This window comes from Chrysemys picta, chromosome 8, assembly GCF_011386835.1.
Source record: "Chrysemys picta bellii isolate R12L10 chromosome 8, ASM1138683v2, whole genome shotgun sequence".
In the NCBI taxonomy this organism is placed as follows: Eukaryota; Metazoa; Chordata; order Testudines; family Emydidae; genus Chrysemys; species Chrysemys picta.
Genome location: NC_088798.1, coordinates 64470876 through 64492307, shown reverse-complemented (window position 1 = coordinate 64492307; position 21432 = coordinate 64470876). Strand labels below are relative to the sequence as shown.

Sequence of the window (21432 nt, the reverse complement as noted above, 5' to 3'; positions counted from 1 at the left end):
GAACTAACACACAGCGGCCCCGTAGGAGATTGAGAAATGCCTGGCACGCCAGGCGCACCGCCATCAGTTCCCGAACATTGATGTGTAGGGCTAGCTGAGGTGCAGTCCACAGGCCCTGGGTATGGTGCTCGTTGAGATGGGCGCCCCAACCCAGAGATGAAGCGTCTGTGACCAGGTGCAGAGAGGGTTGTGGGGCGTGAAACGGCATCCCTTCGCAAACCACATTGTGATCTAGCCACCATGTGAGGGAGGTCAGGACCGAGTTCGGGATTGTGACCACCATATTCAGGCTGTCCCGATGTGGGCGGTATATTGATGACACCCAGGTCTGGAGTGGGCGAAGCCGAAGTCTGGCATGCCTGGTTACGTACGTGCAGGAAGCCATGTGACCCAGCAGGGTAAGGCACGACCTCACCGTGGTAGTTGGGAAGGCCTTGAGTCCTTGGATGAGGCTCGTGATGGTGCAAAAGCGATTGTCTGGCAGGATGGCTTGTGCGCGTCTGGAGTCTAGAACCGCACCGATGAATTCTATTCTCTGGGTAGGTTCTAGAGTGGATTTGTCCTTGTTGAGTAGGATACCCAACTTGTTGAATGTGCGCACTATTATGTGGACGTGATCGCGAACTTGTTCCTTGGTGCGACCGCGTACCAGCCAGTCGTCTAGGTACGGGAACACCTGTATCCCTTGCCGACGAAGGTACGCTGCCACGACAGCCATACATTTCGTGAAGACCCGTGGGGCCGAAGATAGGCCGAAGGGAAGGACTGCAAATTGGTAGTGCACCCTGTTTACCACGAATCGGAGGAAGCGTCTGTGAGGCGGGTAAATAGCAATGTGAAAGTATGCGTCTTTCATGTCGAGGGCGGCAAACCAGTCTCCAGGATCGAGGGAAGGGATAATGGCCCCCAGAGAGACCATGCGGAACTTCAACTTTACTACGAATTTGTTGAGTCCGCGCAAGTCCAAGATGGGTCGCAGACCTCCTTTGGACTTGGGGATGAGGAAGTAACGGGAATAGAATCCCCTGCCCCTTAAATCCACCGGAACCTCCTCTATGGCCCCCATGGCGAGGAGCGTAGAGACTTCCTGTATAAGAAGTTGCTCGTGAGAAGGGTCCCTGAAGAGGGACGGGGAAGGGGGGGAGGAGGGGGGAAATGAAGAAAACTGGATAGCGTATCCCCTCTCCACCGTGCGGAGGACCCAACGGTCCGAAGTTATAAGGGACCAAGCACGGTGGAAGTGGGAGAGGCGATCCCGAAAGGAGGGGGCTGGATCCTGGGGGATGACTGGGGCGCCGTCCTCGACCGCACCTTCAAAAGTTCTGCCTGGGGCCTGAAGGTGGTCTAGGTGGCCCCTGGTTCTGGCCAGGTTGAGGGCCGGTCCACCTTCTTCTACCACCTCGCCCTCGCCTCCGGGCCGAGTCCTGTCTCTGACGAGGCGGGGGGGGGTAGAAGCGCTGAGGCTGCGGCCTAAACGGCCTGCGCTGGGGGCCCACAACATGCATCCCCAGGGAGCGCATGATTGTTCTCGAGTCCTTGAGGCTCTGCAGGCGAGAGTCCGTCTTATCTGAGAACAATCCATGACCCTCAAAAGGCAGATCTTGTAGGGTTTGCTGCAGCTCCGGAGGCAAACCCGAAACCTGAAGCCAGGAGATCCTGCGCATAGCGACACCCGAAGCCAGGGTCCTCGCCGCTGAGTCTGCAATGTCCAAGGAGGCTTGCAAGGAGGTCCGAGCCACCTTCTTGCCCTCCTCTACCATGGCTCCAAACTCCTCCCTGGACTCTTGGGGAATCAACTCCTTAAACTTCCCCATAGAGTTCCAGGAGTTGAAATTGTAGCGGCTCAGTAGCGCCTGTTGGTTCGCCGCTCTAAGTTGTAGCCCTCCGGCTGAGTAAACCTTGCGGCCAAACAGATCGAGCCGCTTAGCCTCTTTTGATTTAGGCGCTGCAGCCTGCTGGCCGTGGCGCTCTCGTGCATTCACTGATTCCACCACCAGTGAACACGGTTGGGGGTGGGTATACAAGTACCCACAGTCCTTAGACGGGACAAAGTATTTTCTTTCCACCCCTCTCGCTGTGGGTGGAATGGAGGCAGGAGTTTGCCATATCGTATCCGCATTTGTTTGGATCGTGCGGATCAGAGGTAACGCCACCCTCGATGGGGCATCTGCTCCAAGGATATTCACGATCGGGTCGTGAACCTCCACTATCTCCTCCACCTGTAGGTCCATATTACGGGCCATCCTACGCAGGAGATCCTGGTGAGCCCGAAGATCTATCGGAGGGGGACCCGTACAGGAAGTGCCCGCCACTGCCTCATCCGGAGAGGAGGAAGAGGATGCCTCCGGTGGCACTGGATCCAAGGGGGGGTCCTGATCCCCCTGCTCTTGGGCCGGGGCATCACCTGCGCTTGGGTCCATGGTGTCGGGTGGTGTGGACACTGAAGCCTCCATGCCCCCTGGCGGAGGCCGAGAGATGGTGGACTCCGGGGCCCTTCTAACGGAGTGACCCGAGCGAGAGGTCGAAGCTATTGGAGCCCCTTGCGCCTGATGGTACGCCCACGGGGTCCAAAACGACCAGTGAGATGGTCCATGAGAGTGGTCCTCTGCCATCTCCTGCCAATGGCCCAAGTTTCGTTCCTCGGCTTGCCCTTGAGGGGGATATGCCGATCTCGACAGGTCCTCCGAGGAGCGAGACACCGATCTTGACGGCCATGGCGGTGCCGAGAGAGATGAAACGAGCCCCGTGGGCTGTGGTGCCGCACGGTGCCGGTCTGGAGATGACCTATCTCTGCGCGGTGCCGGCGATCGGTGCCGGGACCGCGATCGGTGCCGATGACCTCGTCGGTGCCAGGAGTCGGATCTGGACCTCGACGAGGACCTGGAGTATGCCCGGTGCCGGGAGCGGCCCCTCGACGTCGAGCGTCGACCGTGGCGGTGCCGAGAACTACGTCTCGACGTTGATCGGTGCCGACGATCATAGCGGTGCCGAGACGTAGAGCGGTGCCGCGAAGAAGATCTTGGCCGCGAGTACGACCGGTGCCGAGACGGTACTCGGTGCCGGGACTGCGAGCGGCGTGGGGACCTGCTTCGGGACCTGGATCGGTGCCGAGGTTCCAGCCCTTGTGATGGAGGGCGCATCAAGGCAGGTTTCCCCCTCGACTGGACCGGGCGAGTCAACGGTGCCGTCGGTGCCGGTGGTTGAGGCGGTGCCGGCTCCGTGAGAGCTATTAAGTCTCTCGCCGCCGCGAAGGTCTCTGGCGTCGACGGGAGGCACTGTATCACCGCCGGCCTCGGTGGAGACGCCGTCTGCACCGGACTCAACGGCCTCGGCGCCGGAGTCGACGGTGCTGGAGGCACCTGTTTCCGGTGCTCCACCGGCGTACGCGGCTCTACCCCCGGCACTGGGGGAGCCAGCGTCTTCGGCACGGAGGTCCCCGTCTTATGGGCTTTCTTATGCCCTGGGGATAATGACCGGCGCCGAGGCACTTGCCGTGCTTGCGGTGCCGACGAGGTCCGGTGCCGGGAAGGCTCATCTGACGCCACTCGCGTGGTCGTCATGGCCGGTGCCGCCGGGGCACTGCGCACCGAGGCGCAAGGTGCCGGGGCTTGACTTGTGGATGGAGCGTCCGGAGTAAGTGCCGCCTCCATCAGGAGTTGCCGGAGCCGAAAGTCCCGCTCCTTCTTGGTCCTTGGTCTGAAGGCCTTACAGATCTTGCACTTATCTGTTTGATGGGACTCTCCCAGGCACTTCAGACAGGAGTCGTGCGGGTCGCTCGTGGGCATAGGCTTAGCGCAGGAGGCGCACAGCTTGAAGCCGGGAGCGTTGGGCATGAGCCCGGCCCCGCGGCCGGGGGAGAAAGGGGGAGACGACCCCCTTAATCCCCTGAACTATTAAAACAACTAGACAACTTTTAAAACTACAACACTAGGACTATAACTATAACTATAACTACGAATAATGAAGTAAGCTAGGGAGAGTGGAGAACAGCTAAGCAGCGCTCCACAGTTCCAACGACCGTCAGGGGCGGTAAGAAGGAACTGAGGGGGCGCCGGGTCGGCTGGGGTATATATTCAGCGCCATGAAGGCGCCACTCTAGGGGGCTCCACAGCCGACCCGCCGGTGTTGCTAGGGTAAAAATCTTCCGACGATCGTGCACGCGGCGCGCACACACCTAATGGAATGGATATGAGCAAGCACTCGAAGAAGAACAGAATCTTACAAAAAGAAACATGTTTTACATGAGCAGGTCCTCAAGGAAATCATTTTGAAGCACTTGGAGGAGAGGAAGGTGATCAGGAACAATCAATGTGGATTCACTAAGGGCAAGTCATGCCTGACCAACCTGATTGCCTTCTATGGTGAGATAACTGGCTCTGTGGATATGGGGAAAAGCAGTGGACGTGATATATCTTGATTTTAGCAAAGCTTTTGATACGGTCTCCCACAGTATTCTTGCCAGCAAGTTAAAAAAAAGTATGGATTGGATGAATGGACCATAAGGTGGATAGAAAGCTGGCTAGATTGTTGGGCTCAATGGGTAGTGATCAATGACTCAATGTCTAGCTGGCAGCGGGGTCGGTCCTGGGGCTGGTTTTGTTCAACATCTTTATTAATGACCTGGATAATGGGATGGATTACACCCTCAGCAAGTTCGCAGATGACCATAAGCTGGGGAGAGATGTAGATTCGCTGGAGGGTCCAGAGTGACCTAGACAAATTCGAAGATTGGGCCAAAAGAAATCTGATGAGCTTCAACAAGGACAAGTGCAGAGTCCGGCACTTAGGATGGAAGAATCCCATGCACTGCTACAGGCTGGGGACTGACTGGCTAAGCAGTAGTTCTGCAGAAAAGGACCTGGGGATTACAGTGGAGGAGAAGCTGGATATGAGTCAGCAGTGTGCGCTTGTTGCCAAGAAGGCTAACGGCATATTGGGCTGCATTAGTAGGAGCACTGCCAGCAGATCGAGGGAAGTGATTATTCCCCTCTATTCGGCACTGGTGAGGCCACATCTGGAGTACTGCGTCCAGTTTTGAGCCCCCCCACTACAGAAAGGATGTGGACAAATTGGAGTCCAGCAGAGGGCAACAAAAATGATTAGAGGGCTGAGACACATGACTTAAGAGGAAAGGCTGAGGGAACTGGGCTTGTTTAGTCTGCAGAAGAGAAGAGTAAGGGTGGATTTGATAGCAGCCTTCAACTACCTGAAGGGGGCTGGGGGTTCCAAAAAGGATGGAGCTCGGCTGTTCTCAGTGGTGGCAGGTGACAGAACAAGAAGCAATGGTCTCAAATTGTAGTGGGGGAGGTCTAGGTTGGATATTAGGAAACATTATTTCACTAGGAGGGTGGTGAAGTACTGGAATGAGTTACCTAGGGAGGTGGTGGAATCTCCATCCTTAGAGGTATTTAAGGCCTGTCTTGACAAAGCCCTGGCTGGGATGATTTAGTTGGTATTGGTCCTGCTTTGAGCAGAGGGTTGGACTAGATGACCTCTTGAGGTCTCTTCCAACCCTAATCTTGTATGATTCTATGATTCTTCTATGATTCTACTCATTAAGGATCTACTGATGTCTCATGGAAAACTGAAATTTTTTTTTAAAACAATTGAAATTTTCTTTTTTTTCTTCCACCTTTTAGAATTACTAAAAATATTTGCACAGAAACAGGATATTCTTTAAGCATCATCTGTTTATTTCACATAGGATGCAATAATCTTGGGATATCACTATCATCTCAATAGCAACTAACTGATGTCATAAACTCAAGTTAATGACATCAGACAGGGGAGTATGAAGCAGGAGTAGGTGAACTTCTAAGCAACACAAATTTTGTTTATATGCAAACATTTATAGCTGTGAAGAACATGGAAAGAGAAATACAGAAAATACACATGGAACTGCCAATGAGTAGTAGTTTTTCTAGGTTTTCCATGATCAATTATTTAAATATTTGAAAATTCTTCAAATACTAACACAGGAAAACTGCATGTAAAACCACACATCTACATACCCCACTATTGTTTACACTATTTCCTCTTGTAAAGTATCATAATTTTAATGTAATATCCTACATATTTAACAAAGACAGAAATGTTTCCATAATCACATTACTGAAAATTAAACTAATACAAATATTTAATATGAAGGAGACAAAAATTAATATTTTCTATGTACAAACTGTATAATACCTTATACACAGAGTTGTATTCCTGTACATTACAACATAATTTGATGTTTTGAGATTAACTACATTGAATAGAGAAGTCATTTCTACTTCCAGGAAAAGTTATCAAATATATTTTTCTCTCTCTCTTTTCTCTCTCTCTCTCTTTCCCCCCCTCTAATCACACATTACTGGGAAGATGACATGCTGAAACTTCTCCTTAATGGACAACAACATGCAACTTGCTTATTTTACTGTTATCTCTCAGCTATTAATCATTCTTGTGAACTCCCAGCTATTTGATTGTTTCCCCCATACGTTACCTACAGTTGCCTAAACTGTGAATTCTTTGTCTTATGCATTTCTACAATGCCTAGCAAAAACGGAACTCTTATCGGTGTCCCTAGGCACTACTGCCATATCAAATATAAATATTAATATATACTGCAAAACAAATTATCATACAATTAAAAGTGACTGGACATTTACTCTAGTGACCTATCAACTCCTTTTCCTGAGATTGTAAATCCACTGACCCAGCTACTATCTGGGTCATCCCCTTCATGGCAGGGTCTGAAAGCAACTAGAGATATCCATTATGCAGGACTGTCTGAAATGCCCCACCCACTAGCTCATGCACCAGGTAGAGCTCTCATATAAAGCACTTTGCTTGCAACTAACAATGCTAACACTGTAGTAAAACTATGTATAACAGAATTAATTTTCTTTCTTGCCCTACATAGCAAAACAAAACCAAGTCAAAACGTAGAGGTGTGTAGAGATAGGTGGACATGCAATACAACTACAGATATGGAACAACTACTTTACCTTGTAATTCTGCCTTTCCAAAGAGGATATCATTTTTTTTATTAAAGTGAATGTTTAAAATTAAATATACACAAGTTAAGAGGGAAGGTACTGTACATCTGGGGTCAGGCTTGGGTTATGAGGGATTACAGGTGTCGGTTGCAAGGGTGAAGAGATACATACATATCACATAACCGGCATAGACCCAGATTGAGGTGCAAGAGTTTTTCAAGTATCAATGGATAAGTGGGCTTGGGTACGCCACCTGTGGAACGTATAAGGAGTCCAAGTCAGCATCGGCGTAGCGAATGAGTACATGGGTGGGGTGCGTCCCTTGGTTCGTCAGGGAAGGAAGTGGGTTATTTCCTTGGTCAGTGGTCTCAGTTACTCAGTGTGGTATTGGCGGTGTCCTGTGATGTGTTCTGTATAAATGTCTCTGGACCACCTGATGGTGTTGGACACCATGAGCTGTCTCATGAGCCGGGTGTAGCGTCGACCGACTCCGCATGCTCTCAGAACCGGCTCGTTGTGGGGGTCCCACGAGCCCAGGGCTCCTACAATCAGGGCGAGTATCTGGACCTCGTAGCCCTGAGCTCTCAGGGTCTCGGCCAGCGGGGTGTACTTCGACTCCTTCTGTGCTCGGGCCTCGTGGAAGGCCAGTGACCTGTTTTCAAAAGGCACTGCAACGTCTACCAGGAGGACCTTCTTTTCTGCGTCCGTTACGATGATGTTGGGTCGCAGTCGGCTGTCTGTCCCGGGGATGGCGGAGTCGAGGGTGATCTTCCCCAGGGACAGCAGGATGGTTTTCACCAGCCGGTTCTGGATGGCATTGTGGCGGTGCCACCAGTCTCCGGAGTGCTGCTTGCATCCACACAGGACGTGCGGCAGGGTTTCATTTGTGTAGCCGCACTTCCTGCAGCGCTTGTCCCAGTTGCTGTGGTGAATGGCTCCGTTGAGGGGAATGCAGTTGAGTCGTGCCCTGTGGATGAACTGCCAGTCGGCGAACCTGGTGAAGGTGCCCCCGCGGAGGAAGTGGTTACTGGCGTCCCACTTGCTGGACACCTCGAACACCTTGCCCTGGTATGGCTTCCGCTTGAGGTTCTTGGCATAGTGGCAGTGGATGGCGTCTTTCAGGGACCTTTCCAGCATAGCTCTGGCGGTCGGGGTGACGATGGTGTGGTACTTTATGCGTGGCACCAGTATTCTCAGCTCCCGGCGCTCCTTGCACCACTTCCAGCAGCAGCCTATCCTCTTACCCAGGCGTCTCGAGGCATTGCGGGTGCGGGACCAGAGAGAGGACAGGTCTCCCCCCTCTCCCGAACTCAGCCTCCAGGGAGCCGCTGAGGTAAGTGGCAACGTCCTGCTTGGAGGGGGCCCTGGCGATGCGTTTCCTGACCACGCCCCATACAGCCTCCTGCGCGATGCTCCTCATCGTCGGATCCAGGCACGTCAGGAGGTGGAAGGCGTAGGTCATCACCGCCACGTTGCACAGGTCACCCATCCGAGATACGTTGGCGCCACCCTGCTGTGGGAAATGTAGATGATGTCCGTGCTGGCCCTCTGGGGAAGGTGGAGCCACTTCTTCACCAGCTGTCTGATGGTGCTGTCGCCCTTGTTCAGGGGCACCTTGGCTACGGCCGATCCCCTGAAAACAAAGGAGATGTGGGGGATCAGGAAGGTATTGAGGGCGTTGATCTTTTGCCAGGGGGCGAGCAGAAAGGAGTCAATTTGGGCCGCGTCTCGCAGGATCTCCGCGATGGTGTCTTCAGGGGTCTGTTGGACGCGGACTCCTGTGGGTGTGCCGAGGTGTTGGTATACCTCTCCCTCTTCGAGGGAGGCCATGGACTCACCCCGGATCAGGAACCATGACAGCCGGACCAGCACCCTGGTGCCACCGTCGACGTGGAGGGAGGCACATTTTTTGGGGTTGAAGCGGAGGCCCATCCACTCGGCGGTTTGGCTGGTGACGTCGAGCATTTGCTGGAGGCTTTCCGAGATGCCGGCGACCAGGGCCAGATCGTCTGCGTAGGCCAGAATGCTGATTTTCTTGCCATGCAGGTTGAAACCGGTCGGGCGCTGGAGATGGCTCGGATGAGTGGTTCCATGGCCAGGTTGAAGATGATGGGGCTGAGGGGGCATCCTTGTTTCATGCCGCGGCAGATGGGGATGGCGTCCGTCTCTCCGTCCGTGGTGCGGATGGTGGTGGTGCAGTCCTTGTAGAGGTCCCGGAGGATCTGGATGAAGGTATCTGGCATCCCGAACTCTCCCAGGGTGGCGAAGATGTGATGGTGGGGTATGGACCCGAAGGCGTTGGTCAGGTCGATAACAATGGTTTTCTAGCTACTAAATTTCTGAGTCTTTACATCATATAGTTTCTCTGCTAAAGAAACCTAGTGAATGTACTTAATAAACTCATGCCAGTTTTAGAGAGATTCTAGCAATGTTCTACCAATACTCCATATACTTGGAATTAGGAATACTGCTAGAACCAGTATAAGAGCAGGTTGGAAAATGAGGGGAGGGTTTTCCTACAGGAAACTTCAACTTTTAATTGAAAGACTGAACATTTCATATATTATTGTTATTATTTGTTCCAAAAGTTTCAGTTTTCAGCCAAAAACCTTGGTTTTCCGTTCTTTCAAGAAAACTCAATTTTCTGCAAAACGCGCTTTTCATAAAAAATTATGTTTAACTGAAAACCCAGGTTTCTATTGAAAACCACTTTCAATGGACCAACCATTCCAGAACTGGAATTAGATTTTCAAGTGTGCCCACTGTATATGTAAATATATTGTGGTAGGTATGTTCTGCTGCTGCTATGTGTAATCTGAGAGTGTTTTAAGCCCACATTACTACAAATGGTTTGCTGGGTTGCCAGTTCTCACTATTTTATCTTGAGTCTTGTGATATTTGGTGTTTTTCTTGATGCCTCAAAATTCCTGGAATCCTGTGGTTATGTGAGAATCTCAGTTTCCATAAAAAAAAATAAAAAAAAACAAAACAAAAAAGGCTTCTAGCCCTCATGGTTGAAGAGATGTGAAGGGCCTGACTATTTTTTAACACTTTGGGTTGGCAGTACTGGTTCGTCTAGTTCCTATCCAAACTGTAATTTATTATATATCATAGCATTTTGATACCGTACACTTGATCATTATGGAGCTCCAGGCTCACACAGTTCATTATGCACATTAGGATAAGATGGGGTTTGGATTTCTTTCAAGCAGATTCATTCAAGATCTGCAATGACCTACTTATTGATGTAAATGTTCCTTGACAATATCAACCCTGTGTGATGTTCCAGCAGCTTTATATCTCAGGGAGTTTGACCAAAACATCTAAGGGCCTGAGTTAGAGAACTGTACTTAGTATTATTCTGGCAGAGCTCTTAGTCATAACTGTCACAAGGCAGGGAGCATTTTTGGTTACTTTAAATAAATGTACATCTGCCTATGTAGAAATTAACATGTGTTTTTCCATCCCAGAACCATTTAAAAAGTCCCTCTACTGATTTCTATGCACAGAGATATTATAATATAATTATAATAGTACAAAGAGGCTCATAGATCACGGCTAACAAAATTAAAAATCCTTTCAAACAAGGTTTTTCAACCCAATGGAAAGAAACTTAAACAGATCTAACGAATGTGAAATGGAGAAACTAATCCAAGGTGAGAAAAAAATATCACAAAAACAACCTCTGACTTTTGAAAGAAAATGTAACATCCAAATTAGTAGAGTTGTACTTAGAAAATGAAGTTGCTATGGCATTAAACAAATTTCAACAGTATTGCCCAAGGTTAACCAAAAGTCAGTCACACAGAAAACCTCTGACAAAACAAAGGAAGACACAATTCAAGTGAGATCACGCGCCTCTCTATCTGTGTGCGCGGAGGGGAATGGTGATGGGCCTTTCAATACAGCAGAGTGAATGGTACCTAATACTAAATACTATTATTGCACATGCTCAGTGAGTTATCCACAATACATGTGCAGCCCACACCCACATTCATACACTCACTTCAGTGATGATTTGAGAAACCTCTCTTCCCAGCTGTCTCCATTCAGGGGAGGAGACATCCCAAAACCTTTCCATTCATGTCATGGAGTTGGGAGGAGTTCACCCTCCCAAAACCATCTAAAATAGAAGTTTTTGACTTTTTAACAGTTTCCTCCAGAGAGAAGCTTGTATTAATACCTTCTGCTGGTACAATGGGTGATTAAATCTTCCACTAATATAAGGATTCTAATATGGTGGGGCACAAAATAAGGAGGTATTTGAAAGCACAGGAGAGGACACAGGAATGTGTCAGATAAGTTCCATGATAGCTAGGGCTCTATGTCTGTCACAGAGGTCGTGGAAGTCATGGATTCCGTGACTTTCCGCAACCTCTCTGACTTCTGCAAGGGCCAGTGTGGCTGATCCCAGGGCTGCCAAATCAGCTGGCTCCAGGGCCAGATGCTGAGGTGGCCCCCCGGGGACAGCCAAACCAGCCGCTGCTCTGGCGGCCCCCGGCAGGGTCCCAGGGTGGCCAGAGCAGTCGCGGTCCGCGGCCGTGGGCAGTGGTCCCCGGCCAGGCAGCTGGAGCAGCTGCAGTCCACGGCCCCCAGCAGCTGGTGCCGCTAGCCTTGGGTGCCACCCGCAGCAGCAGATCCCAGGCCCCTCCCCCAGCAGCAGCCCCCCACGCCTTCCCCCCCCTTCCCAAGATTTAATCACAGGTATTTTTAGTATAAGCCATGAACAGGTCAGGAGCCATGAATTTTTGTTTATTGCCCATATCCTGTCCATGACTTTTACTAAAAATACCTGTGACTAAATCATAGCCTTAATGATAGCACATGTGGCTGGTATCAAGGTCAGGGCTTCTGCACTGTAGGATTCCTGTCACACCAGCCCCAAATGTTGGTGCCCTAGAACATTCCATCAAGTTACCTACCATATAAAAAAGCAGAACTAATGTGGTCTCAGTCTTTAACCAGGAGCTGAAAAAAATTGTACTGAAAACCACAGGGGACGATCTTAAAGTTGCCTACCATACTGGCAACAGTGCTTAGGGTAGATTTCATTGTACAGTGGTCATCCTTAAAAAATTGCTGATTACCTTACTAAAGTATATAGCTTGATGTCAGTATTTGCAATTTCTCTAGCAATTCCTTCATACTTTTGTAACCATACCTACGTATCTAAGGCAAAACTGACATGTTTTTAAGGGCAACTGCTGTATAATTTCCATTTCAATTCTTCTTCTATAAAAGTGTATCAACATATTAATTTTGTGCACAGGCAGCTGCTGAGATATAATGATGATGGGCCTCCTATACCTTGATAAGCAGATGTACTGTAAGTGGCATGTAATTATTAGAGAATATATAAAGCTATAAAGCAAAAACCATCAAGTTAGATTATAAGGAGGCATTTATCCGCACTCATAAGTCCGCACACATGCCATGACAAATACAGCTAGAAATTATAGAGCAGGAATGTCTGCGAAATATGCAGTATTGAGCTCATAAACCACTAAGGCCCTGATTCTGGGGGGAGGGAGGGAAACAAACAAAAAAAAAATAACCCACACACTGACTACACCCACACCCTCTTAACCTGAACAGTCCCATTGAAGTCACTGAAACTATTCACAGGCTTACAGATAACTCCATGTGATATAGGATTGGGTCCTAAAACAGGAATGTTTGCCATCTAACATTATTTTGTGAATTTCTGGGTCTTTTTATATTTATTGCATCATAATAGAACTGACTTTAAAAGTCCAGAGTTAAATGCAGACTGAGCCAAATTTTTGGAATGAAAAAACTAAAAAGTTGCATATATTGGATATTTTCAATTTGGTTGAAAATTACCATAAAATGAAAAAATGCATACACAATATTAGTTTAATATACAGCCATGTAAAAGAGAACAGGAATCTAAACATTCAATAAATATACACTCAAGACATTTTAGATATTAACTCAACTCTAAGTAAGCTAGATACAATACACTGGATTTGAAGTGTGCTTTGGCATATTGTTATACACACCTGAAACTCCATAACAGCAGTTTTTAAATACAGGCAGCCAATTTTTTTTAAAGGAAAGAAATAATAAACGCAATGAAGTTAGGGCTCTGCAAATATTTTCTTTATGAAGCTATCCATCTGCAGTGAGTTAGCAGCAATGTGTGACTAACATTTTCTACAAAGGCGTGCCATTTCAGTTCACTCCAATGAGTGTGTGTGTGTTAATTAAAATTAATTACACATGCCGCTCAAACAATTTCTTTTTTTTTTTCAAGAAGAACCAAACAGAACATCTCCGAGAAAATGCTAAGAAAGAAAATTGCTTAAGAGCTTTACTCTACAAATCAAACCCACTTGAGTATTCCCACTGAAGTATATTGATTTTTAAATTAACATAAGTACTGTCCTAATGGGAAAAATGAGCAGAGAGAGAATAATATACTAGTCATTGTAGCCATACTTTGATTATGAAAGTGTCTAAATTTCAAATATATCCATCACAGAACTATATCCATAACTCACATCTCACTGTTCATCAGTAGTAATAATTTAATTTAAATTAATTGCAGTCATAATTTAAATCAGCACAAAACTATCCAATTAATATTCTAGAATGAAATTAGTATAGCTTCTATCTTAGATATAACTCAGCCTTTAGGATTCCATTGTTTCTGGACAGGGAGTTGTTTGTTATAATCACACATGTTGGTAGAGTAATACTAACAATTAACAGAAAACAACATGATTTGCCTAAGAACAGTGTGCTTATACTAGTATAATGGTGGTAGAATAAAACTGAAGTAAATTTAGTTATTTCCTAGGTACCATCCCTACAGAGAGGCTTGGCAAAATTCAATGTTTTCTATAATTTTGATTAAAATAAACATTGATATTATCAAAGTATTTTTTTCAATTTTTATCAATTTAAATTGTCACAGTTGTGCAAAATTATGGGGTTTAAGCTTTTATTTTTTTTATTTTTTACTTTTATCAATTTAAAATGTCAGTTGTGGGAAACCTGGGGGGGGGGGGAGGGGACAACGATTATTTTATGCCAATAGATGTTGAGATTCAAAGACTTTAAGCTTTCTAACTGTTAACACAGAAATTGTCAACAGTATATATGTCAAAAATATACAAAATAAATACTTTAATTCAAACTCTAATAAGTTCTCAAGCAGCATTTTTCTGATCTTGCCTATCTGTGAAGTTTGATTATTGATGGAAGTATTTTTTCCGTTAGTTAGTGTGTGTACAGGGAAACTGACATTTACTGATAAAAATCCAACCCTTCCAAGGCTACCTATATAGCACTTTAAAAAATACTAAATAAATAGCAAATGTTGATTGCTGCACCTACTTCCAGTATGTTAGAGAACATTGTTTTTTCCAAGCAAACAGCTTAGTTCACTGACTCAGCAATATTTTGGCAAACTGCAGCAAAAAACTTGATTGTTCCATATAAACCACTAAAAAAAATCTTATTTTTTTGGTATGTTTCCATAATTCTACAGGTAATGAGAGGCCTCCTTGAAGCAAAACACAACAAATAAGCTATTTGTTCTGACTTTAGCATTCCTGCTTCTTCCTCTTAAGAGCTTTTTTTGCTCTGTAATACCAGTCCTAAGACCCCCTACCTGCAAATGCTGTGTTCTACTAATTCCCCTGAATGGTGATATAAATGAAAGGACTGATAAGGCAGAGCAGTAAGCTACTGAACTGCAATTGGAGCTTAAAACTCATTTCTTAAGTCGGATTTCTTTAGATTACAACTGCTTCAATACTGAACAGAATCCAGAAGTTCGTTGTAGTTTACAAACCTCAAAAAATTGTTTTCTGGATAAAATTCATCTGAATTTTTTTTAATGCACTCTCACTCCCTCATTTGTAACACCACATATGGGACTATGAATAGGCTCATCCCCTAGCTCTCCCTGGGGCTTGGCTTTCTTGGTAAATCAAAAACAGTAACAAAACATACACTTCAGCCTAAGCTTCCTCCCTGAGCTTGGCGTCCATCCAGCACCTCTTTTGTCTTAACTCCCTGCAGTAGTTTCTTCTCTTTTGGGTGCCACCCCAATCCCTCTTATATCTTGGGGTGGTGGTAACCAGCTGCCCTGTGGCAGCCAGAAGAAATTTAAGAGCTTTATTCAAGGTTCTAATACTTGCTAATGGGATGGGGCTCACAAGAGGCCCGGTACATTGCTTCCCTCCCAGAACATCTAATCTATGTCACCTTTGCAACCCACATAGGACCCACCCAACTCCCCAAGTCACATGTTGCCTCCAGAAGACCCAGGCTCTTCTCTGCCTGTGGCATTTCCTGTGCTATAGTCCTGAATGACATTCTTGAACGACCCCTAGGGTCCAGGAAATGTTCCCTATCTCTCCTGAAGACAACTACCCAGGCTAATGAATGAGTACGGCACCTCTCCCCAGAGTCAGCCTACTTGCCCCCTACACATAGGGGAATGAGGGATGACTCAGAACAAGTTCTGCTGTCTGCCTTTGCTCATCTCTGAATAAGCTCTCCCATACCAGCATGGGCACACACGGCGACATCGCCTCTACTCGCTCAGCAGTCACACGACACTCCCATGGGTATCTCAGCCCATGCAGCTTCAGCTAGACCATGTAACCTGATAGTCACAATCCATGTAGGGCCTGGTGGCTCACCCAATCATGTGGGTAAGCATCGTTTTGGTTTTTCTTTCAGCGTCCCCAAGACTTTATCTTCACAATGGTTCCTCTACCTGCCTTACTATTTGTTCCTCAGACTGAAGCTTCAGCCTCCAGACAGATAGCCTCCACCAGAGAATAGCAGGTGCTGGCACACCCAAGTGCCATTATTAGCTATTCCATCAGGCCCTCTATTATTTGGGTCCTCAGTGTGAGTCTGTGTAACTGAAGAGGAACATCTCTTGTGCTCCAAACCCACCTCTCCACCCACAGACCGCACTATGGACAGCCATGAGGGGAGAGGAACCTGACAAGATCATTTGGTTTCTACTAGAGAGTATGGCTAGGGGAGGGGATGCAGCAGTCTCCATTTTCCCCTGGAGCCGGGTAGGGTGAGATGAGGGAGCCTCTTTCCCTCTCTGCCACCCTGGAAGGGAGAGGGAATCAAACAGGAGAATAGAGGTTCCTGTGGGAAAAAGGAGTTAGATAAGGGACTCCCCACCAGACAATTCTTCTCCCCATCAGGTGCTGCTCCCCCTACTGGCAGGTAAGGGCAGGAGTCAGCAAACAAATACTCCAGCCACCAAAAAAACAAACAAACAAACAAAAAAACAGACCAGCTTCCTCCTCTGGCTCCATAACTCCAAAATCTCCCTCCTGGTGTGTCCCTTTTTCACCAGGAGAAGAAGCAGCAAGAAGAGGGAGCTGATCTCCCCTAAATTCAGGAGAACACATGGAAGGGGAACTCTCCCTCTGCTTACAGCAGAGGGGAGGAAGATGCACCCCTCACACTTCTGCTTATTCAAAGCCCTTCTGATATCCTAAGTGGAGCTAGAATAAACTGCTCCTGCCACAAGGAGTCAGCAGAAATTGCAGCAGCTTTAATACAAGGTTCGAATACCTGCCAATAGAGTGAGTCAACCAAAAAGCTCTGCCTCTCTGTTACAAGGCTGTAAGGGTTATTTTAAGGTGGCACAGAAACAAATTAAATGAAATAGCACCAGTGCTTAATTTGTAATGAGAGGTGTGCCGGGGCTCCAGCAATTTTTTTACTTTCATAACTGACGCAACAAGCCTAGAGGTGCTGGGGCTATGAACTCCCAAGCCTAGAGGTGCCGGGGCTCAGCCCCAGCAAGCCCTGGCACAAATTAAGCACTGAATTGCACTATCTGGAATTCCACAGCCATTAGTAAGATCATCAGAGACTATGATTGCTTCCCCTTATTAACTAAAGACAGCTGGAACTGTTGTACAGTTCCTAAAAAGAGGCACATTTGTGACTATAATGCTTGTCCCAAGCTAAAGTACTTGCCTGAAAGAAAAAAATATATAAATCAGCAAATAGTTTTTACGGGAAATAGGTGGGGAGTGGGCAAAGCGTTTGTGCTGAAATTCTAGAAGAAAAGTAAACTTTCTGGGAAAGACAGAATTATTATTTTTTGTTTGTTCTCGAACTTTGCCCAGGAGCCTCGGGCTTATTCATCAGTGCAGCCGTTGGATGTGGACCTACTGTTCGTGAGCGTATGATTGGACAGAAAATCCTCTCCCTGGCTTTATTAGCTCTGCTTATGACAGAATGCCAGTCAATCATTGTGAAAATGGGAGAGCGAGTCAAATGGCAGTTTCTCTAATACCATTTGCTTTAGCCCCGAACGATTCTTCCTAAGTAAATCAAAAGAGCCCATCTACACTAGTACGCCCCTGCATGTGAAATTTAGTAGTACGTATGGTTTAAATACATGGTATCTCTCTACAGCTTTTAACAATTATTTGGTTTGCTGGAAGGCACCTCTAGTTTCTTTTTCCTTCTGTTTAGACAATGTTACTTGGATAAGCAGCATATCCCTCCTATTCCATTTCAGTGGTTTAATTTTAATTTAGAAAGCATTTAAATTCATTATTTCACAACACAGGCTGTTCATACACACACAATTATGTTTCATTACATGAGAATTTATCTTCTCCATTAAATCAATTGCCATAGCCTTCGTTCATTACACATTACCATATCACATTTGATTTCTGTCAGAGAGCTGTTGCCTTCTGCAGTAAATCAAAGTGACAGAGATTGTTAGTTTCCTTACTCATCTATCTACAGTCTCCTATTCAAGCCTGTCTACCCTTCTTTTCAGTAAAACTAGGATTTCCCCTAGTAACTGTATTTCACAACTGGGGAGGTTTTCATAAATGGAAAAAATGCAGTATGCATAATCCAGGAAGCTATTGAAATGTACAGTATCAGAAACATATGGCTACAGGAAATACCTTGGCAGTAAGAGGCTGGGAATGAGAGAACAGTCATCAAGAAAACTCTCTTGACTAAAGGGAGACTTTGCTTTAACAATTTAAATATTTTTAAATGCACACTAAAACTTTGCCTAGGCGATGCACAAAAATTGGATGCTGCTTGAGATTAAGGAGGAAAGTGGAACACAGAATGACCCACATAACATTCTGGGATGTTATAGTAGATGGCTTTACTACTGTTCTTTAATTATCTGTATCTTAAATACTGAAATCCTTGGAGTCAGAGAAACCCTCAACAGGCAAAAATTAAAAAAGGGTGACTTCTTTCTCAGTTAGTAGTATGAAAGGAGTGACTAGACACGGAGTTTATTTTATACTAATAAAAAAAATGAACAGTGCAGACTCTCACAGTTAACATTGCCCCTGCCCCGCCCCCAAACCCCAGAAAAATATCTTCATGATCAAGGAACTTTAAAATAAAATGAGATCCATTATACCAGTGGATCTAAACCTTTTCTATCCAAGACCTTCCACCCTCAACCTAGCAAGGTGGGAAGGGCAGGGTGGTCACAACCCCAATACATGTTCATGACCACCAGACTGAAAACCCCTGCACTAGATCATTTCATTCAACACCCCCACAATGCTACTGCAGGCAATTCCTAGCATGAGGCAGTATTAGATATTAAACCAATATACTTAATTTCAGCCAAAAAGGGAGATTTCTAGAAAGATCAAGGGAAAATCGGCTGCATCATGATAGCAAAGAAATTGCCATTTTAAATATAATTTAATAAAAGGATTCCCATAACCAAGGAGCCCATCTCTTTCTGCTATGGAATTCTACTTAGACGACATGATTCTGGCATTTTATTGCTGCACTGTCATGTCCTGTCATGCCCATGTATATTTCAGGATGCTTTTAATGAAACTTCAGAATGCAGGAGGCGCAGTCAAAAGCTGAGTGGGTAGTAGCTCTAACAGATTTTACATATATGTATCTAAAATCCTCACCCCACATTCTACGTGACGATCCGGTGAAAATGTGAAAAATCACTCCGCCCCTTTTTTGTGAACTGGAAAAGGTAAATGATTTGTTTCTCTCCTTTTTTCATAGCAGTTTGCCCATTAATATTTAAAAAGCACAAAATATTCATAACCATTAGCACAACAAAGGAGAATCGCCCCTGTGGAACATAAGGCCCCCCGACCCTAGGGGCTGAACTACATGCCTGCCTTAAAAAATATTCCTATACTTTGCACAGAATCAATAAAATTGACAAGGATCCATCACTACAAAGTTATCTTCCATGACTGACCTATGTGTGTAAACAGTTAAATTACATTTCAGCTTCCACAGATCATTTCTCTTACATTTCAGAACAAACAACTTCTGAAAAGGCAAAAAAGGTTTAAAAAGCTTTCTGCGGGGTCTAGAAATGCAAACGGTCAAGTGTTTTATCTCATGTTCCTAACGGTTATTTGGGAGATATTTTCCAAGTGCACTGTTTGAAACAGAATACAAACATGCGAACCCAGTCCAACGGTTTACCAGTTGTACCGCAAGACTTTATGGGGCATTCAAACATGAGACTCAAACTTAGTCTTTCACTCTGGAGGCCAGCAGCAACTGGGAGTGGTTCAGAGATAGCCCACTCAGCCCTGGCGGGAGAGAGTGCCTCATTTTGCTGTGCAATGATCACTTCTAGTCAGTTCAGGAGCAATAAAAACCGATTCCACAGAGAGTCCTATCCAGCCCTTCTTAGATAGAAAGACATTTCAGCACATCACAAAGCTTTGGAGGGTGGGGTGAATGAAGGAGAAGATAAAGGACAAGTATTACAGGTACTTAAACTGATTTTTTGAAAATAGGACTCCGGAAAATGCAGCTTATCTACTGAAATGCTATAGCTCCATTGAGCCAACCTCAAACACGACTCCTCCCTTTAGAATGAGCACTGATCACTTGCATTTGGGTGTGTGTTGAAGTGTTCACATTTCCATTCTGTTTGTATACTAGTCACACTCTCCTGCTTTTTAGAAGCATATCTCCACAGGGGCATGACACTCTCACCACTCCTTACTCAGAAGCTGCAGGCTAGCTGGAAAAGTGTCAGGTGGAACATAGCTGAATTAAGATTCAAATGAATTAGGAAGACAGAGGTATCTCATTCATTCGTCCCTCAGTTGTTTTTTTAAAAATCACCTACAGTGACTGATGACTAGAGACATATTGTTGCTGTAGAATTGAGAGACCAATCCTCAACTGGTGTAGGTTAATGTAGCTCTATTGACGTCAATGGAGCTTGCCAATTTCAACCAGGATCTAGCCCATAAAGTACAAAAAAGTCACAGATGGAAGGTCCAGCAACACATAAAAATAGGATAGGGAGAGGATCGGTAACTCATTCAAAAGAGCAAAATGACTAACCACGGTCTTGAGTCCACACCATGAACAGTGAGAATGATCTAATGCTAACTTTTGGTGCCATGCATCAGGATTAAAGCAATAGCACAGAAAGAGATGAGCTGAAAGCACTGAAGAGGTTTAAAGTCTCATTTAATGGGAGCACCAAAACTGCAGTCATTTTCATTAAATTGTACATCTTCTCAGACCTATTTGCAAAGCACTGGCTAGCGCCTTCCCTTACCTTTGCTCCGTGTTAAACAAGGCAAAAATATGTTTGCTAGACATGAAGCTTTTTTCAACATCCCGCACTTTCAGGTTGTCCAAGGGAAGCATGTACTTCTTTTCCTTTTCCTATTAAAAATAAATAAAACCACAAATACTGAAATATGTTTCAAAGAAAGCAGACATGAGCATGCTCTAGTTTAGTTAGCGACTATTCTGTTTACTACCTTGACATCAACACTGTTATCAAAGACTAAAGGAATACCTAAAACAAATTATCTTACTCATAGTTGGGTGAGCTTGGGTGCGTACCAAATGATATAGCCTTCCATCCCTTTCTTTCAGTTAGCTGGAGGACAGTATGATGTGGGACCCTATTCCATTCAACTAATCATGTAGGGACAGGTTCTGTCACTTGTACTCAGTTTCAGTAAATGTTAATCAGAGATTATTTATGGTAGATGAGAATTGTCAGGATCCTGACAAGAGGAAGAAAGGACAGTAGCAAAATACGGACCCTGGACTTCAGAAAAGCAGACTTAGACTCCCATAGGGAACTGATGGGTAGGATCCCCTGAGAGGCTAATATGAAGGGGAAAGGAGTCCAGGAGAGGTAGCTGTATTTTAAAGAAACCTTATTGAGGGAGCAGGAACAAACCATCCCAATGTGCAGAAAGAATAGCAAATATGGCAAGCGACCAGCTTGGCTTAACAGTGAAATCTTCAGTGAGCTTAAACTCAAAAAGGAAGCTTACAAGAAGTGGAAATTTGGACAGATGACTAGGGAGGAGTATAAAAATATTGCTAAGGCATGCAGGGGTGTAATCAGGAAGGCCAAGGCACAATTGGAGTTGCAGCTAGCAAAGGATGTGAAGGGTAACAAGAAGGG

The 21432-nt window shown here is 45.8% G+C and overlaps 1 protein-coding gene across 10 annotated transcripts in view; it reads right to left on the bottom strand.

Moving 5' to 3' along the window:
* Window positions 1–21432, bottom strand: part of DNM3 (dynamin 3) — a 345189-nt gene that overhangs the window by 92206 nt on the left and 231551 nt on the right. For all 10 annotated transcript variants that reach the window (XM_042851247.2, XM_065554695.1, XM_042851256.2 and 7 more), the window contains one exon: window positions 20563–20672. In XM_042851247.2, the coding sequence (XP_042707181.2) occupies window positions 20563–20672 (110 nt within the window). The remainder of the gene's footprint in view (window positions 1–20562; window positions 20673–21432) is intronic.